The following is a 26,899-nucleotide window of genomic DNA, read 5'->3' on the forward strand; positions in this document are numbered from 1 at the left end:
CGGGAGGACGCGGGGCGCGCGGGGCGCACGGACGGCGGCACGGGCCGGTGGCAGCGATCGGGACCCGGGCGCTCGGAGCGGCTCCACGGCGCGCTCTCCCACCGCTCCCGCCGCGGACGGCTCGGTCGGCGAGGCCGGGGGCGGGCCGGGGGCGGGACCGGGGCGGGGCGCGTCCTTCCCGGGCCGGGAGCCGCCCCGCCCCTCCCCGCCCCGGGCCGCGGGGAGCGCAGGTGGCCGCCTCCGAGGTCCCCGTAGACGGCCACCGGCCCCCGGCCAGGGTCCCCGACGGCGCCCCCTCTCCGAGTGCCGCCCCCGACGCCGCTGCCCCTGCTACCCGGCGCAGCCCTCCGAGAATCTGACTACTGCACCCCCGTGCCGTCCTAGGTACCCAAGACAGACCTACAGGGGAAGCCCCCAGAGCAGCAGCGCCCCAAAACAGCTGCTTCCACGCCCTTCTGGGAATCGTATTCGAATTCAGAGCCCGAGACGCCCCTCCATCCCTGGCACCACGTCCTCACCCCCGGAAGGACTGAGGTCCCCCCAGCCCCAGGTCACTTCCCCAGGACGCTGAAGGAGCCTTTGCCCGAGGAAACATCCCAGGAACTGAGTGGCCCCCCAAGCACGCGGAACCCTAAAACAGACGACGTTGCCGCTGGCCACAGCGCCCCCTAACAGCAGCCGCTTCCCCCACTCCGGCTCCAGAGCCCAGTTGGGGTTCCTCGTCCCTTCAGGGATCCCGCAGGCGCCCCCTCCCGGGCACCAGGACCCTATCCATTCCCTATCCATTCGGCAGCCAAACCCGCTGCGCCCCTTGCCCAAGGGGCGCGCGGCCCCACAGCGCCCTCTGGCGGTTCTCCACCGCCAAGGGGCGGGGCTTGTCGAATGGGCGTGATCTGATATTCCCAAGCCCCGCCCCCGAGCTGGTTCTTTAAAGCCCCACTGGGGCCCCGCCCCTCCGAGTGTAGGCCCCGCCCCTGCTTTGAGGGCCTGGTGTTCTGGTTTCCCCTAAGGCCTGGTTTTGGGGGGGGGTCCTTTGATTTCTCAGTTCATCCCAGACCATTTAACATCTCTCGGGGCACAGCAGTTTGGGGGGCGTTCCTGTGGTAGATACGTATTTCCAGGAGCACCCCTAAACCACCTACCTTCCACACACACCCCCCAAGCACCTTACACACCTTGTGTTATGTCTGTCCAGGCTGTGGGAGGAAATGTATGTTTGACAGTTTTGGGGATGGGAGGCCGTGCAAATGAGGGTGGGTCAGAGAAGCAGCAGCTCCTGAGTGGGCTGCTGCTGGTGCTAGTTGAGAAGGAACATGCCTCAGTTTCCCCACAGAGTCTGATGACTAGGTCCACAGGGATTGTAGGTTTACTCGATGCGCAGAGCCCTGACTACATGCTATCCAATGCTAGTGTCCCCAGATGCCTCCTTCCAGGCCCTCAACCCAACTAACAGGCAGGCCTGACCTGGTGAGAGGGAGTGGCAAGCTATTGTGAGGCAAGGGAACCCCATATCTTTGTGCCAGTGAGGTTCCACCTGTCCTATCCCCAGCACAATCAGATACTGAGAGTCACACAGGCTGAAGTGACTTCACCGCCAGCCACACGCTCACTCACACCTGCACACAACCCGACATGCTACATGCCCAGACTGCACACTACACAAGCCCCCTCGCACACATGGCTTGCTTTGCTGGACAGGAGCGTGTGATCACACACTTGTCAGCTAGTCTCTGGGTTCTTTATGGGTGTGCATGCACACACACACACACACACACACACACACACAGTGTTCCCAGTGTGGCTTTAGACATTCTCATGGCCACTGCCAGGCTGAAATCCACTGGGCTTGCACACAAATACAAATGTCACTGGTCACCCTGGGCCGGTGTGCATTCCCAGCCACTCCGTGTCAAGCACACACACATGCAGCTGGCTGCCATTAACCTGTCACCGGCAGCCCTTGGGCCGCCTCTGCTCACCCCACAGCGCCTGAGCCCCGCCTGCCAAGACTGGGGCCGTGGGGGTGGGGCAGGCAGACACACGGGGTGCAGGACAGACACATGTGCCCACCATGTGGACGCTCGTAAAACGGTTGCCCTAGCAACGGTGACTTGAAAGACTCTGGGCTCTTCCTCTGAAGGGACTGGAGGTGGGGCCAAGGTGGAGGGTGAGACAAGGACAGAGGTGGGGACACGAGACCCACCCTCCTCCCCCTCTGTGACCCCATTTAGGGACTGCAGAGGAGACTCCGGCACATTCAGGGAACTTGTGCCATGTGGTCACACCAGAAACACAAGTTCGCTCTACCCCCAGTCACCCACACACCATGTCACCCCCTAGACAGGCGGTGACAGACACCCTGTCACACCAGCTGACTCACACCACAGCTGGGAACTGGGGCGCAAGCAGACACACCTCCCCTTCTAGAACCTTCCACCCCTCCCCAGCTAGGCATGGGGCCCAGGCCTACCGGGAACTAGGGGGGGAACCCTCCACGAAGGCCAGACAGCCCTGAGAATGCACCCCCTTCAGAGACGGAGTCTGAGCCCCACTGTTTGGGAGGGCAGGGACTGGGGGTACAGTATGCAGGGAACAGCTATTTTCAATGCTTTATTTTTAAACTTCTCTGACCCAAACTTTCGCCCCTGGGCGATACCAGGCAGAGGTGTCTGTGCCTGTCAGGAGCTTCGAACCTTTCAACTCCACACAGCAGCCCCAAAGTTTAGATGTGGGGTAACTGAGGCACCAGGAGACACAAGACCACTCCCCCATAAGTGACCGTTTGAATCTGTTAGAACTTGCTGGTGCCAGGGTGAAGTTGGGGGCAGGGTTGGGTCCTGGCAGAGACGGCTGGAACCCAGGCACCCCAAGCCAGACGGTCTGTCCTCCCTGATGTTTGCATCTAAATTAGTTCCACTCAGATGTCTCCTCAGGCTGCTCCTGGAAACGGACACCCCCCCCTACACACACACCAGGCTACTCTGCACCCACTTGGTGACTGTGGAACCAAATCAGAGAGGTCAAGTGGGGGGCCCGGGGTCACACAGCGAAGAAAAATATCCCATGTGGAACTAGATGGGTTTAAAGCATTCTGCCTCTGCTGTCCCACCAGGGGTCTGGTGCCTGCCCTCTCCGGGAGGCCACTGCTCCCAAGGGGAGCGTTCTGTTCTAGGGTGGAGACCCAGTCCCAGGCTCTAGGAGGCCAGTGGCCGCTGGCCAGGGCTTGGACTTGGCTGGTGGAGAAGTTTCCATCTTAGTATTCGGAGTTGGTCCAGGTCCGGGGCCCTGGGGCTGCACCGCGGGACCCCCAGGGACCAGTCCTGCAGGGATGGAGGTGGCTGCGCATGCAACTTAGTCCTCATGGCTGAGTGACCCTGAGCGTCAGCCACCTACCTCTACCCGCGGCTCTGGGTGCAGGCAACGCAGCTACCCAGCCTCATTTTCCCCCTGCGCAATGGGCCACCACCGCCTGTTCGGTGCCCAGCTCAGGGGTGCTGAGGACCGGAGAGCCCCTCTCCCCCCAGCAGCCATCTCCACTGTGGAGCCCAGAATGTCACTGTCACCCCCAGGCAGCGAGCAGAGGCCACAGTCTGGGTGGGGGCCGTCGAGGGGTCAGATTGGGCCAGAGCAGGGCCCAGGATCCCGAGGCGGAGGAGGAGGCGGCGGCGGCCGGGCTGGGACGGGGCTCTGAAGGCCCGGGGGGCGGGGAGAGCGGGGGGCCGGAAGGAGCCGCCGGTCCAAGCGTAGATGGTAAAACCAGGGCTGGTGGCGGTCCCTGCAGGGCCATTTACAGCCTGGGGTCGCAGGTCGAGGCTCCGTCCCTGGGGGATCTTGGGTCAGCAAGGTGGTAAACCCATCAAGGACGGCCACCTGGGCAGGGGGCGGGGCGAGCGGGACCCCGGAGCGGGGGCAGGAGGGGGGGTAACCGCGAGTGGGCGTGGCCGGCAGGGCTGAGCGTGGCCATCCGCGAGGGGCTGGGTTAGCGGGAAGGGGGCGGTGTGCGCTCGCACCTGCGCCGCGGCGCGAGGCGGTGTTCAGTGCTGTAGGGCTTGACAGGGCATGCGCACACCGAGGCGCGAGCACGGGGAGGGGCGCGCGCACAGGGGCGCGCGCACGGGGATATGGGTGCGCGCGCACACACGTGCGCCCCGGGCGCACGGGTGCACAGCGAGGGCGCCGAGGGCGTCAAGCCCCGGATCGCTCCACTGTCACCCCTGCGCGCGCCCGCAGTCTCCGCATCGGTGGCCGCCAAGTTCACACTCGGGGTACGCGCACGTCTGCCTCCGTGCTCCGCGCGCACGCGCACAGGCCCGGGCACACGCGCGCCCGGCCCCGCCCCCCCGCGCACGCGCACGCCGGCCCCGCCCCAGGCCCCCCGCTGCCGCGGTCACCGCCACCACCGTCGGCCCCTTGCCGTCTGGCGTCCTTGGCCCCGGCCTCGCGTCCCCGAGCCAGCAGATAAGGCGCAGCTGCAGCCGCAGATAACGAAGCCGCAGCCCCAAATCCGGGGTGGCAGCGGCGGCCCCCCCCCGGGCACCGAGCCCGGACTGCACCTGCCTGGCTGCTGCCCGGCTGAGAGGGCAGGGAGGGGGGCACGGGGAGGTGGAATCACAGGAAGAGGGGCCACCGAGGGGGGTCTACCTGAGGAGCCCATGTAGGAGGGGGGACGGAGGGGTCAGGCCGGCAGGGAGTGAGGACAGGAGAAGGGGAAGGGGGAGAGAGATGCCAAGGAAAAGGAAGGCAACTATAGAAATGAATGAATGAGGCCGATCGCCCGTGGGTCACGCACACCTGCCATCCAGGCTAACCAGGAGGCTGAGATCTGAGAGGATCCCGGTTCGAAGCCAGCGGGAAAGGAAAGTCCATGAGATTCTTATCTCCGATAAACTAATCAGAAAAGCCTGGAAGTGGCGCTGTGGCTCAAGTGGTAAAACACTTTCTCTTGAAGATAAAGAGGCTCAGGAACATTGCTCAGGCTCCGAGTCCCAGGCCCAGGATTGCACAAGGAAAGGAAAGGAAGTCAGAACAAAAGGAGGGCCAGGGATGAGGCAGGGGCAGCCATGTGGTCCTGGGGTGAGTGGGGGTTCCTCTTGCAGGCCCAGACTACACTCTCCAGGGACATGAATCACCCACTGGGGTTCCTGGGACAGCCTTAAGTAAGGTGAGACCCTTGGGCAGGTTCTTGCCGCCATGCTTTGGTTTCCTCAGCCAGCACAAGATGCGGTGACTGATCCATCTGTCAGGCCTGGAAGAGGGGAGCTAGGGACACAGTAGCCAAGGCAAACTCAGTTCTTACTCGCTCTCAGCTCACTGTCCAATGGCGAAGACGAAGTTATGGCCCAGCCAGCCCCAGAACCCAGAGTAGGAGAGCAGGCCCACCCTCAGTTAGAAAGGGGGGATTTGCCATGGGGATGGTGGAATGCGCAAGGAAGGAGGCTACTGGGAGCAGGGAACAGGGTTATCAAGAGAGGGAACAGAATACGTGCCAAGGCCAGGAGTAGGGATGTATGAATAGGAAGTTGGAAGTGAGTTTGAAGCTTCCAGGCTGGGGTAAAGGCAGCAGTGAGCCCTGTGGTGTTGGGTGTTGGGGTAGATGGGAGAATGGGGTCTGGAAGGGGCAGTGACCATGGAGGGAAGGAAGGAAGGAAGGAAGGAAAGGAAGTGAACTTGAAGCTCTGTAGGTAAACAAAGAGGGGCACAGGGACTGAATGGCCATTGGGAGAAATGGAGAAAGCTGGGCAGAGATGCTGATGCCTGGCACAGCCCAGGAGGAAGGGGAGAGGGGCGCAGGACTCGGAGGTGAAGTTCAAATGTTTGCTTCTACGTTTTTCCTGCAGGGGGCGATGGTGAGCTGGGGTAAAGGAAAAATTGCCGGGGTACTGAAAAGTTCTGGAAGCCTCCTAGGCCTGAGGCAGACCTCTGCCCTCTCCCAAACTCAATTTCCTCCTCTGTCTTCCTCCTCTTTCCTTTGCCTAGGTTTTTGTTGTTGTTGTTGTCAGTTGTGGGACTTGAACTTTGGGCCTGGGCGCTGCCCCTGAGCTCTTTAGCTCAAGGCTACTCCCCTATCACTTGAGCCACAGTGCTACTTCTGGTATTCAGGTAGTTTATTGGAGATAAGAGTTTCTCGGACTTTAATGCCCCGGATGGCTTTGAACTGCAATCCTCAGCTCTCAGTCTCCTGAGTAGATAGGGTTACAGACTTGAGCCACCATGCCCTGGCCCTTGGTCTAGGTTTTTTGTTGTTCTTTTTTCTCTTTTCTCTTCTCTGTCTTTCTCTCTTCAAGGCTAGTGCTCTACCACTTGGGCCACAATACCACTTCAGCTTTTCTATGAATGTGGTACCAAAGAATCAAGCCCAGGTCTTCTCGTGCATTCTAGGCAAGCACTCTACCACTAGGCCAAACTCCTGGCCCCACTTCCAGTTTTTTAAGCAGTTAATTGGAGTCTCAGCCTCCTGAGTAACTAGGATTACAAATGTGAGCCCCAAACCCAGCTGCTTTTTTTTTTTCCCTCAAGGTTGGTGCTCTACCACTTGAGCCATAGCTCCACTTCTGGCTCTTTGGTGGTTTACTTGCAGATTAGCGTCTCATGAACTTTACCACTTGGACTGGCTCTGAACTTCAATCCATAGGACTCTGCCTTCTGAGTAGCTAGAATTTCAGGTGTGAGCCACTGGTGCCCTGCCTTGAGTGACACATGAGGTCTCTCATGGAGCACGGCCCCCACCCATCGTTACCCAGGGGAAACAGAGTTGTTGACATTTATTCACAGCTTCTCTGAAGGAGACCTTCTAAAGGAGAGACTTTGGTCAGGTCCATAGAAGGACCTGGACAAGTTACACCGGGATGTCTGATTGTCCCGGCTGGCAGGTGGAGATGCTGGCATTTCAGTCCAGCTCAGCCCAGGTCCTCAGCTTCCTGTGCACATTAAGCTTACTTCAACAGTAGGGAGCTCTAGGGAGGACCGCAAAGCATTGTGGGGACTGTGGCAAACAGTGAGCGACAACAACCATCTCTTCCCGGAGTCTCCATAGCTCTCATCTCTATCAAGATCAAAACTCTCTCAAAGCCTCTCTCTGTGTGGCCCACAAAACCCTGCGCTGCAGGACTTTCCCTCTCTGCTTCTCTTCTTTGGATCTTCTCACTGCTCTTCCAACACACCAGGGTGGCTCCATTGTACAGGCTGTGCCTGCTGCTTGCAGGATTTTCCCTCGGAGGAAAAAAAAAGAGTTTCAAGGACTTTCCTGCCCAGGCTGGCTTTTGCCATGGGGCTTGAACTCTCAGTCTGGGCATTGTCCCTGAGCTCTTCAGCTTAAGGATACCACCCTATCCCTTGAGTCACAGCGCCACTTCTGGTTTCTTGGTGCTTAATTGGAGATAAGAGTCTCATATTCTTTAGTGCCCAGGCTGGCCTTGAACCTCGGTCCGCACATCTCAGCCTCCTGAATAGCTAGGATCACAGGCATGAGTCACCAAACCCGGCTAAGTCCTTGAAACTCTTATCTCTATTTAACCACCAGAAACCTGGAAGTGGAGCTGTGGCTCAAAGTGGTAGAGCACTAGCTTTGAGTGAAAGAGTACAGGGACAGTGCCAACCCTCAGTTCAAGCCCCATGGCCAACAAAAAAAAGCTCAGGGACAAGGCCCAGGCCCAGGGATAGAGCAGTAGCTTTGAGCTGAAAAGCTCAGGGACAGTGCCCAGGCCAGAGTCCAAGCCCCAAGACTGACCCCTCCCCCCCAAAAAAAAGCTGGTAGTAGAGCTGGTAGAGCTGTGGCTCAAGTGGTACTGTGGTAGCCTTGAGTAAAAAAGATGAAGGATAGCACTCAAGCCCTGAGTTCAAGAACCAGGACAGGTGCATGTATGTGCATGTGTGCCCAGACACACAAACCTCAGCATTGCCAGAGTGGAGGGCGTTTGGAGGCAGTAAAGGACAAGGAAAGGAGATGGATTGCACCACCTTAACATACCACTGAAAGGGTCAAAAGAAACACTTCGCCTGTATTTGATGTGCAGACATGAGTTTAATGCTTTAACGAAGAACTGGGCAGGGTAGAGACACATGCAGTGATTGAGCAGTGTAGGCCATCTTGGCTTGGTTGATTGTTATCTCAGTTCTCATTCTGTGTGGGTTTCTGGAGAACTTGTTATCGCTGCTGTCAATCTAGGGGAGTAGGTTGATTTTGGAAAGTGGATTCCTCCTGGATTTCAGGGTGCAACTTACTTTTGTAGGTAGTTGTTGTCATTTGGGGGTGGCCTGTTCTGTCGGGCTCTGCTGTCCCTGTCCTTGGGGGGAAATTTTGCTCCCTTATCATACATATGCTATACATAGGTTCTATCCTGCCTGGAACCCAAGGTAATTTGAGGACAGAGATGCCAAATAAAAGAGACAAATGTAGAATGGAGGCTGGGAGGCCCAGACTTTCTCTTGCTTTAGTTACTTGTGGGCCCAGATGAACTGGAATCAGTGAATTTGTGGGTGTGTGAGTGTGTACTGGTCCAGAGGTTTGAACCCAGGCCTTGGGTGCTGCCCCTTAGCTTTTGTGCTCCAGGCTATCACTCTGCCATTTGAGCCATAGGTCCACTCCCAGCTTTTTTGGTGGTTCCTTGAAGAAAAGTTTCAGTCTTTCCTGCCTATGCTGACTTCAAACTATGATTCTCAGATCTCAGCTTCCTGAATAGCTAAGATTATAGTTGTGACCCACCAGTACTCAGCTGGCATTTTCTTTTCTTTCTTTCTTTCCTTTTCTTTTCTCCCCTCTCCCTACCCCCACCCCCCCACCCCCAGGGCCTGGAGCTTAAATTCCAGGGTCTCAGCACTGTTCCTTTGGGTGCTTCCCCTTAGCTCCTCCCCACCCCCCGCAGCCCTGGGGGCTTGAACTCAGAGCGTGGGCACTGTTCCTGAACTTCTTTTGCTCAAGGTTAGCACTCCACCACTTGGGCCACAGTGCCACTTCAGCTTTTTCTGCTAATGTGGTACTGAGGAATCAAGCTCACAACTTCATGCATGCTAGGCAAGCACTGTACACTAAGCCACATTCCCAGCCCCGCCCTCTAGCTTTTGAGCTCAAGGCTAGCATTCTAACACTTGAGCTAGGATTACAGGTGTGAGCTACTGGTGCCTATCTTGAAATTTACTTTTTTTTTTTTTTTTTGTCAGTCCTGGGGCTTGAAATCAGGGCTTGGGCACTGTCCTTGGGCTTTCTCAAGGCTAGCATTGTACTACTTCCAGCTTTTTCTGTGTATATGGTACTGAGGAATGGAACCCAGAGCTTCGTGCATGCTAGTCAAGTACTCTACCACTAGGCCATGTTCCTGGACCATGGAATTTACATTTTTAAGAAATAATTTTGATTTTTTTTTTGGAGGGGAAGGGTGGGACAGGGTAATGCTCTGTAGTCCATGCTAGCCTGGAACTCACATTCTGCTTGCTGGGATTACAGGCGTGTGCCACCTTGCAATAATTGTTTCAATTGTATGGACTGATGAAGTACAGTGTGATGATGTGATGCCTGTACACAGCATAGTAATCAAACCAGGGCAGTGTTACCCTCTCCTTAAACATTACAAAGTAATTTTTGTCAACCTGCTATGACTGTGGATGTTTATGGGGAGCCATGAAATTTCAATCCGTGTCCACAATGTGTGCGGATCCACTCAGCGGACAGTTTCCATCTCATCATTACTTTGCTTCTGGAAGCTTCCAGCTACTATAAAATGTAAAACAGGTTGCTGTGAACCATAGCCCCGCCCCCCCACTCCCCCGCCCCAGCAGGAACAACAGAACATTTTTACAAGGCAGTCACAGAACACAAGTAACTGGTTGGTGAGCCCCCGAGGAGGCTAGGACACTTCCGGTTCCCCCTTGAGCTTAAATACAATGCGAGGCCCCGCCCCTCCAAAGTCCCCGCCCAGTGACGTCACGCCCTCCCGTGGCGTTCATTGGAGCAATGTAGGCATGCGCACTCCTTCCGAACAGCCTGGGACTCCACACGCGACCCGGAAGGCCTTCCTGCCACACTACAGAGCCGGCGTGAAGCGCTTCGATGGCGGAGGGAGCGGCTGAGGCCTTAACAGACAGCGGTGGCGACGGTGATTCGGGAGTCAGCGCGTCGGAACGGGGAGTGGCGCCCATTAAAGCTCAGTGAGTCTCCCGAGCAAGGAGGGGTGTGGGGGGGCAAGCCTTATGTGGTCTCCCCGGCACCCGTAGCGCGGCTCGAGTAGTGCATGCCGGGAGGTGTGGCAGCGGCCCGCACTGCGAAGCCCGCCGGCCCCTCAGTCCCCGCCGTTCCCGGTCCGCGGAGCGACGCGCGGGCTGCCGCGGAGACAGTGCACGTTGGCGGCTGTCACACGCACGAGGGATGGACGCGCGCACGCTGGGGGGAGGGGGCGGTGTGTTAGGCAAGGCGCGTGGTGGATGCTGGGAACCGTAGTCCCTGCGCGGGACAGGACGCGCGCACGAGCACCTTCAGTTGTAGTTTCTGGCGGGGACCAGCGTTTGAAGCCTTTTGTCGCGGGGCATTCTGGGCTTTGTAGTTTTCCCTGCCCTTTTGTGGGCGGGGCTTGTTAATGTCTGTTAATCTGTAGGCAGGCAGTGGGGGGGAGGGGCGGGGCGGGGGGAAGCCCAGGGATCCAGGGACAAAATAGAACTTTCTCCTGGCCTTCTGGGGTTCCCTGGCTGAGCGTTGGCCGATTCTAAGGATAGCCCACTGTTTCTCAGTCTCCTTTCTCTGGTGCTCTGAAAAGGGTCTCCCTGAACAAGCCCCTCCATCTTAATCACTCTCTGATGGCAGATACCGAACCACTAAGGAAGAGTTCCACGGATTTCTGGAAGCCAAAGGGAAGGAGAAGGTCCACCAGGAAAGGGAGGCAGGAGACCATGAGGATGGCAGCGACTTGGCTGAGCCTGAGGCCAAGAAGATCCGACTGGAGGACGGGCAAGGGGAGTCCACAGCTGAGTCCCAAAAGAGAGCCCGTGGCCAGAACAAGGCCCGGCCCCACGTGAAGCCCACTCAGTATGACAAGGACAGATTCTGCCCAGCCCTCATCCAGGTGAGCATGGACCTGTGGTCCAGCCCATGGCATCTGCAGCCTGAGTCTCTGTCTGCCCTCAGTCCTGTGATCTCCCTGTTCTACAAGAAGTACAGAAGGTTTGTGGTTTATGGGAAATCAGCCTCTTGTAGCTGGCCTCAGCAGTGCAGAGACAAATGGTAAAATGCAGTACAGTAGTGTGGGTTTTATGTTTTTGTTGTTGTTGAGACTGACTTTGATAACTGAGGTTGGCCTGGAACCTGTGGTTCTCCTGCCTTAGCTTCTCTAGAGCCGGGATTACAGGCATACACTGCTATACCCAGCTTTAGTATGTTCCCCTCCTGTTCCAGGAATCACAAGAGTGATGATGAGCTCTCCACACAGACTCTCTACGTAGTGCTAGTTTTCAGGGAGAGCAGGTGGCAGGTGTGTTAAATGTTTTATTTTTATTTTTTAGTGGTTCTAGATTTCAGATAAGTGCCTTGAGTTTGCTAGGCAAGCATACTAGCATTTGAAATATGCTTCAGACTTTTTTTTTTATGCCATTCCTGGGGCTTGAACTCAGGGCCTGGGCACTGGCACTGAGTTGCTTTTGCTCAAGGCTAGTGCTCTACCCACTTGAGCCACAGTGTTATTTCTAGTTTTTTCTGAGTAGTTTATTTATTTTAATTTTTTATTTTATTATTAATATTATTTACATATTTTTTGCTATTCCTGGGGCTTGAACTCAGGGCCTGAGCACTGTCTTTGGACACTTTTTTTTTTTTTGCTCAAGGCTAGTGTTCTGCCACTTGAGCCACAGCGCCACTTCCAGCTTTTTCTGTGTATGTGGTTCTGGGGAATTGAACCCAGGACTTCGTGCATGCTAGGTGAGCATGCTACCACTGGGCCATGCTCCCAGCCTCTGAGTACATTGAAGATCAGAGTCTCAGACTTTCCTGCTCAGGCTTGCTTTGAACCATGATCTTCACATCTCAGCTTCCTGAGAAGCTAGGATGACAGGTATGAGCCACCAGCTCCCAACTAAGGGCCTAAATATTTTGAGCTTGCTAGGCAGGTGCTCAGGTACTGAACCCTACCCTCCCAACCCTTAAGTGTACTTTGACAGATTTATCACCAAGGGTATCTGTATTGCTTTCATTCCCCTCTTTGAGCAGTTGGGGAAAGGGTGTGGAGTTTCCACATGGCATCCTTTATGTCCCATCACCTCCCTCCCCCCCCAGGACCCAGCTGCTCACTGCTCCTATGGTGACCGCTGTCGCTTCCTGCATGACGTGGCCCGCTACTTGGAGTCCAAACCCGCTGACCTGGGTCCCCGCTGTGTGCTCTTTGAGACCTTTGGCCGCTGTCCCTATGGCGTGACCTGCCGCTTCGCTGGTGCACACCTGGGGCCTGAGGGGCAGAACCTGGTGCGAGAGGAGGGCGTGGCGTGCACGGTGTATGCCCAGCTCGTGCGCAACGGCCTGGACAAGGCCCTGCAGCAGCAGCTGCGCAAGCGCAAGGTCAGCTTTGAGCGTGCCGAGCAGGCCTTGCTGCAGCTCAGTCAGGACCCTGCCCCTGCCCCTGCCCCCTCCATCACCTCTGCCACCAGCGCCCCGGAGAACAACAGCTGCGATGCTCAGCCAGATCCTGCGGGCCTGGGGGCCGGCACCCCACCCAGCAGCCCCGAGCGGACCTGCGGGCCTCTGACGGATGAGGATGTAGTCCGGCTGCGGCCCCGGGAGAAGAAGCGGGTACGGCTCCCTGTGGGGTTCCCGGCCAGTGAGGTGCATTGGGATTGGGGTTTGGGGTTGACACAGAGGTAATGAGGCTGGGCCCGAGAGCCTGAGCTTGGCGGGGCCTCACACTCTCTTTCCCCTGCAGCTGGACATTAGCGGCAAGCTGTACCTGGCGCCACTCACCACGGTAGGATGTGGCTGCGAGGGGGGGGGTGGCCGGGGGCTGCCCGGGAGCCTGTGTCCCATTGCCCACATGTCCTGTCTTGCCCAGTGTGGGAACCTGCCCTTCCGGCGCGTGTGCAAGCGCTTTGGCGCCGATGTGACGTGTGGGGAGATGGCTGTGTGCACCAACCTGCTGCAGGGCCAGATGTCCGAGTGGGCCCTGCTCAAGCGCCACGCATGCGAGGACATCTTTGGGGTGCAGGTCAGCCACCCCCGCATGGCGCATCCCTGTTCCCTGTGGGCTGTGAGGGTGGATCTGCAGTCAATGTGCCCACCTCTGCCTCCGCCACAGGTGGAGGGCGCCTTCCCCGACACCATGACCAAATGTGCCGAGCTCCTGAGCCGCACCGTGGATGTGGACTTCGTGGACATCAACGTGGGCTGCCCCATCGACCTTGTGTACAAGAAGGTAGTGAGGACTCAGTTTTCCTTCGATGCTGAGAGCTCCCACCCGACTGGTGCTGGGGGAGATGTGTGAGATTGTGGGGGGCTCACCATTCTCTTGTCTCCCCAGGGTGGTGGCTGTGCACTCATGAACCGCTCAGCCAAGTTCCAGCAGATCGTCCGTGGCATGAACCAGGTAGCCCCGCCAGGCTCGCATCCTCAGCCCTCATCCTCCCACCCCTGCCCGCGGCCAGCCCCATGCCACTTGCCCCTGCCCCGCAGGTGCTGGACGTGCCACTCACCGTGAAGATCCGCACCGGCGTCCAGGAGCGCGTGAGCCTGGCACACTCGCTGCTGCCTGAGCTGCGGGACTGGGGCGTCTCGCTCGTCACGGTGGGGCTTGGGGTGCGGCCTCGGGCCTGCAGGTTGGGGAGGGGGTCCCTGGCCGCCCTTCCTAACAGCATCTCTCCTCCCCTGCTCCCCGCCTGCCCCTGCCCTCCCTCCCTGCCCTCCCTCCTGCCGGTCCCCTCTCAGCCCGTCCCTCCTGCCCCCTTCTCTCTGCACCTCTGTCTTTGCTTCCGTCCCTGCTGCACCGCCTCGCCCCCAGCTCCATGGCCGCTCGCGGGAACAGCGCTACACTAAGATGGCCGACTGGCAGTACATTGAGCAGTGTGCCAAGGTGGCCAGCCCGATGCCCCTGTTTGGTATGTCCGCCTGGTGCCACCTCCCTGTCCCTGCAGGGGCACTCACGCAGCTGGGCCTGGCCTGCTGCCGCCTGCCATTCCTGTGACCCCATCTCTGTTCCTTCAGGAAACGGTGACATCTTGTCCTACGAGGATGCCAACCGTGCCATGCAGACGGGCGTCGCAGGGGTCATGATCGCCCGGTGAGCTGAGCCACCTGAGCTCCGGGGTGGGGGTGGGGTGGGGGTTGGTCCACGTGTGCCGTGGTCTCCACAAACCCCAAATCAAAATGAGTCTGTGCCTTGGGGAAACCCCACGTGCCCGCCCGAGCCTCGTGGGTGGCGTGGCACTCGGTGTCAGCCAACCCCTGTCCCGCAGCGGCGCCCTGCTGAAGCCCTGGCTGTTCACCGAGATCAAGGAGCAGCGGCACTGGGACATCTCATCCTCGGAGCGCCTGGACATCCTGCGGGACTTCACGCACTATGGCCTGGAACACTGGGGCTCTGACACGCAGGGCGTGGAGAAGACACGCCGCTTCCTGCTCGAATGGCTCTCCTTCCTGTGCAGGTGGGGCTCGGGCCGGGCCGGGCTGGCGGGTGGCGGGCAGCGGGGTGGATGGCAGGCCACAGCACGTCACGTGGCCCTGTGCAGGTATGTGCCCGTGGGCCTGCTGGAGCGACTGCCCCAGAAGATCAACGAGCGGCCGCCCTATTACATGGGTCGTGACTATCTGGAGACCCTCATGGCCAGCCAGCAGGCAGCCGACTGGATCCGCATCAGGTGTGCAGCCACAGGAGGGGAGGAGGAGGGGGCTGGCAGGAGGGGGCATGGAGGCTAGCCTGACACCCCCCGCCCGTGTGCTCTCCCACAGCGAGATGCTGCTGGGCCCCGTGCCACCCAACTTCGTCTTCCTGCCGAAGCACAAGGCCAACGCCTACAAATAGCCTCCCGCACCATCGGGACAGGGCAGACGCAGAAGACAATAAATTTTATTCTTTTAATTCTGGCCTTTCTTGTGGATTTCTGGGTCAGGCTCTCTCTGTATGGCCTTGAACTCCTGGCCCTCTGGGTCCTTCGGGAGTGAACGTGACCTGCAAGTCACCGCAGCCCACCCTCTCTGTCCCTGGGAACACCTCTGGGGCAGCAGGGATGGGGACGGAGGGGACTGTGGAGCTCAGCCACCTCCCTGGAGCTGCCATGGCTCACCACACCAGGCCTGGCCGGGGCTTGTCAGTCGGGGTGTCCTGGGGCCCCCTCGGTCTCCCACCCACCCCCACCCCGGAACCCAGCCAGGGGCCGTCCTAGCTCTGGAACCCGTTGCCCACAGCAACGGGGCAAACAGAACCCAGCGGGACTGCCTGTTCTCTAGGAGGCCATCTCTGCTCCCACCTGCCACCCCCAGGCCCGCGGGGGCCAGCGCTGCCTCCCATGCAGCGCCCCAAACCCTTCTACCCTCCCACCGCTCCTCAGGAAGGCTTCAGCCCCCGGGGCCTGAGCAGCACAGAGGGGATGGGGGCCCAGCCTGAGCCGCTGCCTGCCGTGGGTATGAAGGGGTGGCAGGTGGGGGGGCCGCCCGTGGTGTGGTCAAGGGGGCTTGACACCCCACCTGCTGGCTCCTTTGTCAACAGCCGCTTCCAATCTCCCGTGTCCACCCCCAAACCCAGAGAAGGACGCGTTTCCAGGTCCCCCGGCAGGTACAGCAACAGCAACCCCATCCTGCCCAGCTTGGGGTACCAGGGCTGGTCCCCAAGAGCACAGCCCAGGAGCCCCTGTCCCCCAAGTACCTAGCAGACACTGCCTGTGACACCCCACCCCAAAGGCACCCCAAGTCAAGGCCTGGCTCCAGAGTGGCCGTTGGCCCAGGAGAACCGGCTGGGCTGCCAAGCTGCAGGCACTGGTGATGGGGGGGTGGCTCAGCCGCCCTCCTTGCCACCCCACAGGCTTCCAGATGGCACCCTGCGGTTGTTTCTTCGACCCCCGTATCTACCGAATCGAGTGGGCCACCCCTGACTTTGGCCAAGCGCCCCTGTACCGTTTGGCAGTAGCTGGGGGCCCCGCCGTGCCTAATGGCTACCTGCTGGAGCCCCAATCTTACCTGAAGACTCCAGGGCCACCCCCGCCGGACCCCCACTACCAGCCGGGGCCGGGGGGACTGCAGTACGTCCTGCCCTACTTCCCCCCGGAGGGACCCGGGGCCCTGGGCTTCGTGGGGGACGGGGGGACCCCTGGCTTTGTGGAGCTCCTCAAGGAGGGCCTGGCACCAATGCCACCCCCCAAGGAGGGGAAGCCGGGCCTGCCGGCCCTGGCCCTGCCCGCCGAGGGGGCGCCTCCTCCCGCGCCCTACGGTCCCCCCAAGGCCGCCGGGCCCCAGGCAGCCCCGTGGTCCCTGGAGCCCTCGTCCCCCGCCGCCGGGCCCGCCAAGGAGCCCCCAGACGGGGACGCGGCCGGGCCGGGCCCACAATGCCCACCAGCGCCGGGCGAGCCCCGGGCTGCGCCCACGGTGGAGGCGGCAGCGCTGGGCGCCGGCGAGGCCACGGTCCCCGAGGCGGCGCGGGCCCTGGCGCTGCCGGACAAGGTGCTGCTGGAGGACGCCATGCGGCTGTTTGACTGCCTGCCGGGGCGCACGGAGCCCGCGACCGGGCCGGGGCCCCCGGGATCGGCGCCCCCAGCATCGGGGCCCACGGCGCCCGACAGCGGCGGCGGCGGCGACGACTCGAGCTCGGACATCCGCTCGCTGCACCTGCCGGACGAGCTGCTGTCCTTCGACTACAGCGTGCCCGAGATCCTGGACGCCGTGTCCCACGTGGACTACTTCTTCAACTTCAAGGCGCTGGACGAGGAGCCGCCGCCGCCCCGGCCCGCGCCCCCCGCCCCGGCCCCCGCCCCGGCCCCGCGCTCCGGGCCCGCCGGCAAGAAGAAGGCCGCCTCCGCCTCCAAGAAGGGCAAGGCCGGCAGCAAGGGCAAGCAGGCCGGGGCCGCGGCCAGCGCCGCCCCGCGCGGCCCGGGCAGACCCCGGGAGCTGTCCCCGCATTAAACCGCATTCGCGCTCCACCCGTGTCTCCTGTCGCGGCCGTGTCCGGGCGAGGTGGGGGTGCTGTCCCCGCGCCCTGGTGTCTGGTTCCACCGCCCTGTGCCATTCCAACGCAGCACTCCAGGCAGGCCCGGGCGCAGCGCTTGGCACCGCACCCCGGTCAACCAGCCTCTCCAGGCAGCCACACTATCGCTTCTGCCTCCGCAGCAACTTGGGGGTGTCTGGGGGCCCCTGTGAGAACGTCACAGAGAACCCCACTCGCTGGGCACCCGTGGCTCACGCCTGCCATCCTAGCTACTCAGGAAGCTGAGATCTGAGGATTGAGGTTCAAAGCCAGCCTGGGCAAGAAAGTCCATGAGATTCTTGTCTTCAATTAACCAAGTCCCGGGCTTGAACTCAGGGTCTGGGCACTGTCCCTGAGTCTCTTTGGCTCAAGGCTAGCACTCTACCACTTGAGCCACAGCACCACTCCCGGCTTTTTCTGTGTATGTGGTACGGAGGACCTGAGCCCAGGACTTCATGCATGTTAGGCCAACATTCTACCACTAGGCCACCACCCCAGCGCCCCTGGGACTGTCTTGAGTAGTAGAGTACCAACCATGAGCCAGAAGCTCAGGGACAGCACCCAGGTCCAGATTTCAAGTCTCAGGACCAGCACAGACCATGACAAAGAGAAAACAGGGACCGGGAGTTTGGCCTAGTTGTAGAATGCTAACTTAGCATGCGCAAAGACCCAGGTTCGATTCCTCATGTACCACATACATAGAAAAAGCCGGAAGCAGTGCTGTGACTCCATTGGTAGAGTGCTAGTATTGAGAAAGGCTCAAGGACAGTGCCCCCAGGTCCTGACTTCAAACCTTGGGACTGGCAAAGAGAGGGGTGGCGGGACACAGAGTTTCTGATGACCACAGTTGTCTCCACATTGTCACTTCAGCATTTATTTTGAGACAAGGCCCCGGCTAAGCTTGGGGAGGGGGGCTTGGGCTGGCTTCAGACTTGCCTCTCATCCTGTGCAGCAAGCGCCTCAACCAGGAGCAGGCGCAGAACGCCCTGCAGGTGGTGCCCAGAGACCCCATGACACTGACGAAGTGGTAGCATCGTTCCGAGTGCAGCAGCTTGGGGATGGCGTAGGCCAGCCACAGCGACAGCAGCGTGCTGCTCACCAGCAGAAAGATGGAGGCCTCGGCCGGCACCAGTGGTAGTGGGTAGGCACCGTACACGTAGATGCTGAATGTGGTGTACAGGTGGCAGTAGCTGCACGAGAGGCCGCCGGGGACCAGGTCAGGAGCCCATGGCTCATGCCTGTCATCCCAGCTACAGGAAAGGCTGAGGTCTGAGGACCACTGTTGTAAGCCAACCCCAGGAGAAAAGTCCAAGAGACTCTTCTCTCCAATTGGGTAGAGTGCTTAGCGGTAGAGTGCTTGCCTAGCATGCATGAAGTCCCGGGTTCGATTCCTCAGTACCACATACACAGAAAAAAGTGGTACATGGCTCAGACCCCTGAGTTCAAGCCTCATGATTGACAAAAACCCCAAAAGCCAGAAATGGAGCTGTGGCTCCAATGGTCGAGAGCTAGCCTTGAGTGGGACAGCACCACGGCGCTCAGGATTCTATCACCCCTCTAGGGCTCTGGAGCTTCAGCCAGGCCTGGCAGGGGGTGCAGGAGGCAGTGCCGGGGTGGGGTGGGGTGTGTGTGTGTGAGTCCCCAGGTAGGGGTGCAGATTCACCTGTAGTAGGGGTCCACAATGGACAGGTAGAAGATGTAGATGCCATTCCGTTGGTCAAAAATGACCTGGTTGTCCGTGGGGCCGCCCAGGATCTGGTAGGGCGCCTCAGGCCACAGCAGAGGCGCCTCCTCATTGGGCTCCCAGCAGCTGACGTAGTTCTGGGGGGAGGGACACAGCTGGGCCTGGCCCTGCCCCAGCCACGCCTGCTCCACAGCCCCAAGGGGGAGACCCCCGGTAGGGCGGCCAGCAGCCTCCATCCTCGGCTCCCTCTGAGGCCCTGGGCAGGCGTGCTCAGGGTTGTCAGATCCGCCGATACGCCAGTGTTCTGACACTTGCTGTTGAACCTCCATCTTTCGCCCGAGATCCCCAGTGAGTGGAGAGTCTCCTCCATGCTCATACTTCAGAGCAGGAGCTTAGGTGGACAGGGGGCCCTTGATACCAGGAGCCCACCCAGTGTGGCTGGTGCTTTTACAAAAAGCCCAAGATGGAGCCGGGTGCAGTGGCTCACGCCTGTCATCCTAGCGACTCAGAAGGCTGAGATCTGAGGATCAAGGTTCAAAGCCAGCCCTGGCACAAAAAGGACCTGAGACTCTTATCTCCAATGAACCTCTAGAAAATGCAAGTGGGGCTAGGCTCAAGGGTAGCCTTGACCTGAGGAGCTCAGGGACAACGTCCAGGCCCAGAATCCAAGCCCACGACAGACCAAAAAAAAAAGCTCAGGGACATCCCCCCAAATCTCCCTTCTCCCACATTGGGGTGCCCTGTTGTGGGCAGCATGGCCTCCCTGTGGTCTCTTGCGGGACTGGGGATGTTGCGGAGCCCCTCACCTCTCGGTTCCAGGTGGGGGAGTGCTGCTTGACGGTGGTCCAGTTCTGCGGCTGCGTGAGGCAGCGAGCGGTGTCCGCCGTCAGCGAGTAGGAGTAGGAGAAGAGCCCGTTCACTTCCAGGAGCACGTATTCCGCTTTCACAATCTCCTGCAGCTCCTCCCCCTGCCACCTGCCACCCAGAGAGGAAGCTGTAGGTGCCCAGCCTGCCAGTGCCACCCCCTCCCACGGGGCGGGGAGGAAACGCCCCAGGGGACCTTTTGACAGGAACACTTCTTGGGTGAAGACTCCTGGCTACTTGGTAGATGGGAGGTGGAGAGGGAAGGGAGGGGAAGTTGCCATTTGAAGCCAACCTGGGCAAAGAGTTATAAAGACCCCATCTCAGGGCCGGGAGTGTGGCCTAGTGGTCGAGTGCTTGCCTAGCATGCACAAAGACCCAGGTTCGATTCCTCAGTATCATATACATAGAAAAAGCTGAAAGTGGTGCTGTGGCTCAAGTGGTAGAGTAGTGGTCAGGCCCTGAGTTCAAGGCCCAGGACTGGCTAATAATAATAATAATAATAATAATAATAATAATGACCCCCCCCTCAACCAAATAGCTGGGAATAATGGCCTGTGACTGTCATCTCAGATATTCAGAAGGCAGAGGTGGGAGAATGCTGGATGGGAGAATGCTGGATGCAAAAGCCTGAGACCCTACTTGAAAAATAAAAAGAAAGCAAAAAACAAAAGCCTACAGGTGTGGTTCAAGTGAGTCTCAGGTCCTTTTGTGCCTGAGCTGGCTTTGAACCTTGATCCTCAGATCTCAGCCTCCTGAGTAGCTAGGATGACAGGCGTGAGCCACCACGCTGGGGTGTAGGTGTCTTATGTCTGCACTTCTGCCAAACCCACCTGACCCACATACTCCTATGCATCCTCCAGAGCCTGCCAGCCCCCGAGACATTGTAAAGGAAGAAACAAGATCAGAAAGTGCACCCCCCACCCCATGTCCATCTGAGCCCAGGCATTCATCCAGGGGGCCTGGGCACAGGAAAATGTGCAAAACTAATCCTGCCCACATCAGGGCCTTGGCTTAATTGCAGGGGGGTGGGGGCCCATGTGCATGGGGGCTGGAGAGAGGCAGGGGCAGGGCCATGTCAGGGGATGCTCACAGTTCCACCACAGGCTTCCAGGGGGTGTTGAAATAGACGAGGCGGGGACAGCCCAGCTCCTTGTATGGGTAGGTCACAAACAGGTCGTTGGTGGCCTTGTGACCCAGGAAATTGGGGTCATAGGCCTCCCTTGGGAAGACAGAGCAGGAGTGGAGGTGGAGGGGTGCCCCTGCTTCCATGCCCACCCAGCAGCCCGGATCCTCCTGGCCCTCAGGGATCATGTTGCTGGAGGGTGGGTGGCCCTGAGGGAGGGGAGGGGAGAGCCGCATCTGCTGGGCGATTTTGTGGGTCCAGCTGGCTAGACCAAGGTGCCTGGGCATTTACTTCAATGTGATTTGGCTGTTCTGTGAAGTTATTATTATTATTATTATATTATCATCATCATCATCTTTGCCAGTCTTGTGCTCAAAGTCTGAGCACTGTCTCTGAGACTCTAAAGTGCTACCACTTAAGCTACAGCGCCAATCTAGCTTTTTCTGAGACATTTATTGGCATTAAGGGTCTTTCAGACTTTTCTGCCCAGGACTGAGATCCTCAGATCTCAGCCTCCTGAGTAGCTAGGATTCCAGGCGTGAGCCACCAGTGTCTGGCCTGTGAAGTGGTTTTTTTTTTTTTTTTTTTTTTTTTTTACTTTATTTTTTGTGGCAGTCCTGAGGTTTGAACTCAGAGTGCTGTCCCTGAGCTTTTTCACTCAAGGCTAGCACTCTACCGCTTGGGCCTCAGCCCTAGCTCTGGCTTTTCTGTGTATGTGATTCTGAGGAATCAAACCCAGGGCTTCATGCATGCTAGGTAAGCACTCTACCACTAGGCCACACTCCAGGCTCAACTTCCAGTTCTTTTGATGACTCATGAGAGTCTCACAGACTTTCTTGCTTGGGCTGGCTTTGAACTGGGATCTTCAGATCTCAGCCTGGAGTAGCTGGGATGATAGGAGTGAGCTACCAGCTCTTGGCTCTAATTTTCACTAAGCACTCTCCCAAGATGCCCTGCACACATGGGGGCATTTGGAAGGTAATGCAGCTGTGATGCCTCAGGGCTTTGCAGGGAGGCAGAGTGTGGTATGTGACCCCCCCCCCGAAGGGCCCTGTCCCCACACACCCAGGAACACACACAGACTTGTTAAGGCATGTGGGTGGGCACTGCCATGCCACAGTGTCTGAGGGACCCAAGCAGCCCAGGATTTCCTGTCTGGTGGGGGATTCTGGAACCATGAACCCTAGAATGAATTCCCCTAGGAAGTAAGGACAGACAGAAGGATGGACAGACAGAGATGGAAATGGCTTCAATCAAATGGCTTGGCCTGGTATGGCCAGGATAGGAGGAGGCAAGCCAGTGTTTGTTCTATTCAGGCCAGCAACTGATGATGGGACAAAGCTCACCCACAATATGACAGGAAACTAATCTTAATTTAGAGTTCACAGATTTCAATGTTAATCTCATTTAAACAAGCACAAAAACACATGGCTGAAGGTGTGGCCCAAGTGGTTGGGCCTGTGCCTGGCAGAGGTGAAGTCCTGAATTCAAACCCCAATACCACAAAAAGATTAATTAAAAAACAAAACAAAACAGGAAGGGGTTGGATGGGGTAGCCTTGAGCTGAAGAGCTCAGTGATAGCGCCCAGGCCCAGAGTTCAAGTCCCATGACCGACAAAAAAAAAAAAAAAAAGAATAAAAGAATTGGCCATCTGGGCCAGGAGTTTGCCTAGTGGTAGAGTGCTTGCCTTAGCATGCATGAAGCTTGGTACCATATATACAGAAAAAGCAAGAACTAATGCTATGGCTTAAGTGGCAGAGCGCTAACCTTGAAAGAAGGGTCCAATGATACTATCCAGGCCCTGAGTTCAAGCTCCAGGATTGGCAAAACAAAAACCAACACAAGGGGCCGGGAGTTTGGCCTAGTGATTAAAGTGCTTGCCTAGCATGCATGAAGAGCCGGGTTCGATTCCTCGGTACCACATACATACAAAAAAAAAAAAAAGCCGGAAGTGGTGTTGAGGCTCAAGTGGTAGAGCTCTAGCCTTGAGAAAGTCCAAGGACAGTGCTCAGGCCCTGAGCTCAAGCCCAGGACTGGCAAAAAAAAAAAATAAAAATAAAAACCAACACAAAACAAAAACCATATAACCAGGCACTAATTGAGGCTCAGGCCTGGCATCTTAGCTACTCAGGAGGCTGAGATATGAGGATGTCAGTTTGAAGCCAGCCTGGGCAAGGAAGTCTGTGAGACTCACATCTCAAATTAACCACCTAAAAAGCCAAAAGTGGAACTATGGCCTAAGAGGTAGAGCACCGGCCTTGAGTTTTTTTTTTTTTCTTTTTTTGCCAGTCCTGGGCTTGAGCTCAGGGCCTGAGCACTGTCCTTGGACTTTCTCAAGGCTAGAGCTCTACCACTTGAGCCCCAGCACCACTTCCGGCTTTTTTCTATGTATGTGGTACCGAGGAATTGAACCCGTCTTCATGCATGCTAGGCAAGCACTTTAACCACTAGGCCAAACTCCCGGCCCTCGGCCTTGAGTTTGAAAAAGTCCAGAGATAGCACTTGGGACCTGAGTTCCAGGCCAGGAGTGGTGCATGCATGCATGCATACACACATACACCCCCCACCACACACACACTGCAGGGAAGGAGGCTGGGCCCTGTGGTCACACTGCAATCTTAGCACTCAGGAGGCTGCGACCAGAGGATGGCCATTTCCAGGCCAGCCTGGACCACACAGCAAGACCCCCTCTCAACATACGAAAAGGAAAAGGAGCCAAGGATCTAAGGCAGGACTGACTGGGGTCTGGCCATCAGGTCTCTGCCTTGGTCCCTGGCTCAGCCAGGACAACTGAGAGTGGGGAGCTGGCACCCCACATGCTGTGCACACACCCACACATTCATCCCCCCCCACATGGTTGCTGCCAGCATCTGCAGCAGCTGGTTGGCCCAGTGCAGACCCTCCTCCAGACAAGGCACCCCGCGGTGGCCGGGGTGGGGTGGGGCTCCTCTAACACTGCACATCTCAGGTTGGCATGGAACGTGAGATCTTCCTGCCTCCACTCCTGGGGGATGGGACTACAGGTGTGCACTACAAAGCCCACCCCTACCTCACCCCCCTTGACTTGATGAGCCCTTTACATCCTGCTGGGACAGACAGGGGTCTTGGGCTGGAGCAGGGACCCAGGAGGCCTGGGGAAGGGAGGCCCAAGGGTGGAGGCCCGGGCGGGGGAGGGGCTGGCTCACTTTTCAAGGATGTAGGTGTAGTTCTTCTGTAGCTCCACTGCGTTCAGGATACCCTTGGAGCAGGCAGAGATTTTGCTGAAAGAAAGGAGAGTGAGTAGCAGCCTGGCCACACGAGGAATGGACACTGGAGCTGAAGTGGAGGGAAATGGGGACCCCAGCCCTCCCAGCTGGTTTGGGAGAGAGCAGGAAGGAGCAGGAGAGAGAAGGGAAGGGAGGGGAGGGGGTCCTGGAGCCACACACTGCCATTACAGGATTGCCAGCCTTCCTTTGTGTTGTGTGTCTGCCAGTACTGGGGCTTGAACCCAGGTTCTCACTTACCTTCTTGGGTTAAGGCTGGGGTTCTATCACTTGAGCTACTCATTTTTTTTTTTTTTCCTAATTGGTCATGGGGCCTGAACTTGGGACCTAGGCACCACCCCTGCACTATTCTGTTTGGTGCTCTACCACTTTGAGTTAAAGAGCCACTTCCCAGTTTTGAGTGGTTATTTGCAGATAAGAAGCTCACGAGTGGTGCTGTGGCTCAAGTGGTAGAGCTCTAGCCTTGAGAAAAAAGTCCAAGAACAGTGCTCAGGCCCTGGGTTCAAGTCCCACAACTGGAAAAAAAAATAAGTTTAATTTTTGGCTGGGAGTTTGGCCCAGTGGTAGAGTGCCTGCCTAGCATGCATGAAGACCTGGGTTTGAGTCCTCGGTATCACATATATAGAAAACCTGGAAATGGTGCTGTGGCTCCAGTGGTAGAGTGCTAGCCTTGAGGATAGCTCAAGGACAATGCTCAGGCCCTGAGTTCAAGCCCCAGGACTGGCAAATGAGAAAGAGGCTCGCAGACTCTCCTGCCTGGGCTGGCTTCACACCATGATCCTCAGACCTCAGCCTCCTGAGTAGCTGGGATGCCAGGCCTGTGCCACGGGGGCGCCTGGCTCGAGTACAACTTTTATTATAGATAAGTGCTATACTTGCCGCAGGCCAGGCTTCCTGCACTGATAACGCCTTCCACTCCTCCATTAAGTTGATATTTTTGTTACCAGTGAAGAACCCAGGTTGTTAATTTTGTGTTTCTTTAGTTTTTGATACAGAGTTTCTGCGTGTGCTCCCAGCTTGGTTTCCGTGATCCTTGGCCTCCACCTCCCCAGGCCTGGGTGTAGGGTGCCAGGTGCCAGGGTAGCAGCTCATTGTGCTCTGTTGCATTGTTTCCCTTGTCCTAAGTGCCCCAGGTGAGGTGGAGAGGTGGGCGTGTGTCCTCTGCCCTCTCTTGGCGGGAGCTGGGAAGTGTGTGGGGGGGGGGTGGCTGAGGGGATGGGGTAGGGGGTGGGGAAGTTCTTGAGCCCTGCATCTACCCTGGGTGGAGGCAGGAGTGTCTTCAACCTTTCAGGCAGTAGTGGCCCCCAAAAGGTGTAATGGCGGCTAACAGCGGAGACAGATACTAGGGACACCTGATTTGAGGAAGCTAGAGGGGAAACTGAGTCATTGCTTCCTGGCATGCTCTGTGTCCATTAGGAGGAAGTCATCGCCGCCCACACCCATGCCCCACTCCTGCACACTGGGCCTGTCACCCCAGAGGCCAGATTCCCCAGGACTTTTTTTTTGGTGGATCATGGGGCTTGAACTCTGGGCCTGGGTGCTGTCCCTGAGCTCTTCAGCTGAAGGCTAACCCCCTACCCTTGAGCCACAGCACCATTTCTAACTTTCTGGTGGTTAACTGAAGAGACTCAGGGGACTTAAGTGCCCAGGCTGGCTTTGAACTGTGATCCTCAGATCTCAGCCTCTTGTGTAGTTAGGATGACAGGCGGGAGCCACTGCGCCCCACTTTCCCAAGGAATTTTGTCCAACATACAAAGTGTTCCTACTCATGACAGGGCAGAAAAAAAAATGACAGGGCAGGTGTGGCATGTCCTGCGTCCTCCTCAGGCCTTGGTGGCTGAGCTCGCCGCCCCCCTCCGCCCCATGCTGCTCCCCCAAGTCCCCTGAGCCAGCACGTAGCCACCCTGCAGCGTTACTGTGTTATTTTAAGTTGTTCTTAGAGTCTCAGGAGGCACTTTCTGAGATACAAGCCGTCCCCCCCTTTTTTTTTTATCAAGGGCTTAAAATTCTTGGCAGGCACCGATGGCTCACCCCGGTAATCACAGCTGCTCAGCCCCACAGGCGAGGATTGCGGTTGGAAGCCAGGGCAGCAACATCTATGCGGCGCTTATCTCTAATGAACCAGCAAAATGCTGGAAATGGAGCTGTGGCTCAGCGACAGAGCACCTAGACCCTGAGGCCAAGCGCCAGTACCAGCACACACGTGTGTGCACCCCCCCCCCCGCAACCCCCTATACGAGCAAATTCCCCAACCAAGCTAATCCAAATAAGTAAAGGGCTAGAAGATGAACTGGAACCAGCAAAGCACCAGGGAGGAAGGTAACTCAAACAGAAGAAAGATGGAAGCAGCAGCTGGGAAACCGAGGCAGGCTCGGCGGCTCTCATTACCTATGCTTTCTGGGTGCTGGGGTGAGCCCAGGGCCTCAGACTGGGCAGTCACTGAACACTAAGCCCTGAGCACTGACTATTTCAGCGGTTATCAAGCAAACATGGGATCCCTAGAATAACAATCTGATGTCACCCGTCACCCGTCACCCGTCACCCGTAGTGGTCTGTCCTTCCCTGCCACTCACTTCTGCACCCTGATCTTCTTCCTCAAGTCACAGCCCACGGAGATGAGTGTCGACTGCAGACAGACAGACAGACAGACAGTCAGTCAGTGTGGCCCTACAGCCTACCACAGGGACACCCACAAAGGTTGTCCTCCCCATGGCCTGGTATGGGTTTGGTGCGTCTGCAATGCCACACAGCTAGGCCTCTACAGTTCAGGCTCTGGCGGCCCTGAATCCAGCCCCACCACACAGTCAGCCACCAACTTCACGGGGAGCAAGGCAG

General features: G+C 57.9%; 3 protein-coding genes across 3 annotated transcripts in view; 2 read left to right on the plus strand and 1 right to left on the minus strand.

The window, feature by feature from the left end:
• The first annotated feature begins 9,975 nt into the window (after positions 1-9,975).
• Positions 9,976-15,035, plus strand: Dus3l (dihydrouridine synthase 3 like). The gene is made up of 13 exons (XM_090340299.1): positions 9,976-10,140; positions 10,790-11,048; positions 12,251-12,760; positions 12,891-12,932; positions 13,017-13,169; positions 13,260-13,376; positions 13,482-13,547; positions 13,634-13,744; positions 13,959-14,055; positions 14,162-14,237; positions 14,413-14,601; positions 14,686-14,814; positions 14,906-15,035. Exons 1-13 carry the CDS (start codon positions 10,043-10,045, stop codon positions 14,976-14,978), a joined length of 1,920 nt encoding a protein of 639 aa, XP_090196425.1. The 5' UTR covers positions 9,976-10,042; the 3' UTR covers positions 14,979-15,035.
• Positions 15,036-15,379: 344 nt separating this feature from the next.
• Prr22 (proline rich 22) lies at positions 15,380-17,083 on the plus strand. The gene is made up of 3 exons (XM_090328932.1): positions 15,380-15,577; positions 15,663-15,728; positions 15,975-17,083. The coding sequence occupies exons 1-3, from the start codon at positions 15,463-15,465 to the stop codon at positions 17,066-17,068; spliced, it is 1,275 nt and encodes a 424-aa protein (XP_090185058.1). The 5' UTR covers positions 15,380-15,462; the 3' UTR covers positions 17,069-17,083.
• Positions 17,084-17,988: 905 nt separating this feature from the next.
• The window catches only part of Catsperd (catsper channel auxiliary subunit delta), a 40,609-nt gene continuing 31,698 nt past the window's right edge, over positions 17,989-26,899 (minus strand). Inside the window, exons 17-22 of the mRNA XM_090340311.1 lie at positions 26,638-26,690; positions 23,987-24,061; positions 20,768-20,896; positions 19,620-19,788; positions 18,793-18,950; positions 17,989-18,319 (exon numbers count right to left, since the gene is read on the minus strand). Coding sequence (XP_090196437.1) covers positions 18,025-18,319; positions 18,793-18,950; positions 19,620-19,788; positions 20,768-20,896; positions 23,987-24,061; positions 26,638-26,690 — 879 coding nt within the window. The 3' untranslated portion in view covers positions 17,989-18,024. The remainder of the gene's footprint in view (positions 18,320-18,792; positions 18,951-19,619; positions 19,789-20,767; positions 20,897-23,986; positions 24,062-26,637; positions 26,691-26,899) is intronic.

Source organism: Megascapheus bottae, chromosome 1 (genome assembly GCF_031878675.1).
Source record: "Megascapheus bottae isolate mThoBot1 chromosome 1, mThoBot2.hap1, whole genome shotgun sequence".
Lineage (NCBI taxonomy): Eukaryota > Metazoa > Chordata > Mammalia > Rodentia > Geomyidae > Megascapheus > Megascapheus bottae.

Bases quoted from the DNA above. Each gene is read 5' to 3' on its own strand.
- Dus3l (XM_090340299.1), top strand. From the start codon at position 10,043: ATGGCGGAGGGAGCGGCTGAGGCCTTAACAGACAGCGGTGGCGACGGT. The intron at 13,548-13,633 runs GTAGCCCCGCCA...CCTGCCCCGCAG, and splicing joins TCGTCCGTGGCATGAACCAG to GTGCTGGACGTGCCACTCAC. The intron at 14,238-14,412 runs GTGAGCTGAGCC...CCTGTCCCGCAG, and splicing joins GCAGGGGTCATGATCGCCCG to CGGCGCCCTGCTGAAGCCCT.
- Prr22 (XM_090328932.1), top strand. From the start codon at position 15,463: ATGCAGCGCCCCAAACCCTTCTACCCTCCCACCGCTCCTCAGGAAGGC. The intron at 15,578-15,662 runs GTATGAAGGGGT...CTTTGTCAACAG, and splicing joins TGAGCCGCTGCCTGCCGTGG to CCGCTTCCAATCTCCCGTGT. The intron at 15,729-15,974 runs GTACAGCAACAG...GCCACCCCACAG, and splicing joins GTTTCCAGGTCCCCCGGCAG to GCTTCCAGATGGCACCCTGC.